Source organism: Tarenaya hassleriana, unplaced genomic scaffold (assembly GCF_000463585.1).
Source record: "Tarenaya hassleriana unplaced genomic scaffold, ASM46358v1 Cleome1, whole genome shotgun sequence".
Lineage (NCBI taxonomy): Eukaryota > Viridiplantae > Streptophyta > Magnoliopsida > Brassicales > Cleomaceae > Tarenaya > Tarenaya hassleriana.
The window spans coordinates 5,891,474-5,894,162 of NW_010960187.1; the positions used below are offsets into that span (position 1 = coordinate 5,891,474).

At 30.8% G+C, this 2,689-nt stretch overlaps 1 protein-coding gene across 1 annotated transcript in view; it reads right to left on the reverse strand.

Moving 5' to 3' along the window:
* Positions 1-2,242: 2,242 nt before the first annotated feature.
* The window catches only part of LOC104814094 (geraniol 8-hydroxylase-like), a 2,591-nt gene continuing 2,144 nt past the window's right edge, over positions 2,243-2,689 (reverse strand). Inside the window, exon 4 of the mRNA XM_010541965.1 lies at positions 2,243-2,689. Within this exon, the coding sequence (XP_010540267.1) occupies positions 2,388-2,689 (302 nt within the window). The 3' untranslated portion in view covers positions 2,243-2,387.

The following is a 2,689-nucleotide window of genomic DNA, read 5'->3' on the forward strand; positions in this document are numbered from 1 at the left end:
CCTAAAAAAATTTGAATTTTTATTTTGGAGTAATATTAATTCCTAAACTTGTAGAGGTGCCTATTAATTCCCAAACTTGAAAAATTGAACACGTTAAATCCTGAACTTGTTAAACGGTTCCATATTTGTCCATAGCGTTATTTGGTCAAAAAAATGAGTTGACCGATCCGACGTGGCGTGTGACGTGACGCGCCACGTCGGATCGGTCAACTCGTTTTTTTGACCAAATAACGCTATGGACAAATATGGAACCGTTTAACAAGTTCAGGATTTAACGTGTTCAATTTTGCAAGTTTGGGAATTAATAGGCACCTCTACAAGTTTAGGAATTAATATTATTCCAAAATACAAGTTCATGAATTTTTAGGGTTTTTTCCCAAAATAAAATAAAATAAGTGATAGTTGAACATATATTAAAATATTGTACAACTCTTTTTTTTTAATGGGCTGGTGAAGCCCAAAGCTAAATATTTAAAATGTTTGTGTGGGGTTTGGAAAACTGAATTATCAGAGCAAAACACCTTAAAACCAAATATGAGAAAAAATAAAAAGAAAACACAATATCCCATTTAATATCATGTTTATTTTTTTTCCATTGATTCAAGACCATGGCATGTCTCCACAACATTTTTTCCCCTAAATAATATCAATATGAAATCCCATGAAAAGTCTGAAATTAAGATTGTAGTCGGACCTTCTTTTTTTTTTTTTTTAAAGATTGAAAAAGAACAAGAAGCGCTCTCTATGGAAAATTTTCTAACTCAATATTGAAAAATGATTATGGATTCGATTTTACTTGAAGTCTCGGTTTTTCTCTAAACCGGAAAGGTAAATTTCGACTAGTTTTGTGGTTTTACCGTCTACTGTACAAAGGCCGGAGGATTTACTATTCAAAATGTTGTCCCATCCGTGGGGTCCGACCAAAAGGACTTTGAGACATTCTCACCGTTAGAAAAAAAACTCTGTCCACCACGAACCGACAAACCTTAGTTTATTAAAATGAAAAGTCTACTTTATCTTTATGTCAGAGTCTAAGTTTTAAGTTTGGGTTTTACCACACAAAAAAAAAAGGTTTTAAGATAGGGTTTAGTTGAAGGGTAGTTTTGTAATTAAATAATTAAAAAAATATCAATCTTGAAAATTTATTTTTTTTTCAGAAACTATTTTGACCATTCGTATAATTATATTTGGACTATTTAACTGATTATAAAAGAAAGAGAAAATCTTTAAAAAAATCTTGTACTATTTAGATATCGACAAAAAATCATGTGTTTTTTATTATCAAAAAAACCATATACTTATACTTATTCACCGAAAAAACCATATACTCTTGAAATATTAGGCAAAAAATACTGTATTTTTTTTATTACCTAAAAAATTCTATACTTATAATTTATTCGTTGAAATATACCTATACTTTATAAATTCTAACAAATAAAACTCTAAACGCAAACGTCCAAAAAATACGGTAAAAAATCTATTCGAACCTAATCCAATCGATATATATCCGAACTAAATCGAACCGATTAAAATTTCAAATCCGAAATAACTGTATTTATTTAAATACCATATTTTTTTAAATAACCGAATTCAAAATAGCCAAATCTAAAATATATCAGATTGGATTTATATTGATAAGATTCGGTTCGGTTATTTTCGGTTCGATTATTTCGAATTTGAAATATTCATATCCAATGTGATATATTATTTTAATCAGTTCGGGTATATATCGGTTGTGTTAGATTTGGACAGATTTTTTATGAATTTTTTGGACATTTGCAGATTTATTTGTTAGAATTTATAAAGTACATGTATATATTTCGAAGAATAAATTATAACGAAGAATAAATTATAAGTATAGGGTTAGTAATAAAAAAAATATATAGTTTTTTTGTCTAATATTTCAGGAATATAAAGTTTTTCGGCAAATAAGGATAAGTAATATTTTTTTTTTGTTATAGAGTTTTTTAGTCGATTTTCCTAAAAAAAAAAAGAAATAAGTGTTCTATCGTAGCTTTTGGTGGGGAAACGTTTTAACTTTTTTTTATATATATATAAAAGGGGTGGCTAAACGTTTTTTTTTCCTCAAAGTTGACATGTGGAAATAGGGGGCGTTACACAAAATACTAATCAGTAAATACAACATACTTCAACAAAGGGCGTATAATGGGGCGATCCAACTTATTCAATCTCCCATAATTTGTATTATTCAAAACAGAGGAATATACATACTACATATATATATCACACGAACCCAACGACTTATTCAATTTCATATATGTCTTAGTTCACTTGCTAGAAAGATAAAACAAAAGAACAAAAAAAAAAAAGATAATCATAAGTTTGAAACTTGAAACATTCAAACGGTTGAATCAAAATCAAATTGTTCAACCGACGACTCCTCGAATCGGTAAAGCTCTGAGGCCGCGAGCCTTATGAACGGTCAGACCAAACACTTCTTCGACGCCGAGACAGTCATCATCTTCGACCGCCCATTCGAATGAATGTATGAGAGAACCTAGCATAAGATGCAGCATTCTCGAGGCCAGCGGCAATCCCGGGCAGATTCTCCGGCCACCGCCAAATGGGATCAGCCTGAAACTGCTTCCCCTAACGTCGATATCCGATTCCAAGAACCTCTCCGGAATAAAACTCTCTGGATTTTCCCATATCTTTGGATCTCTTCCGA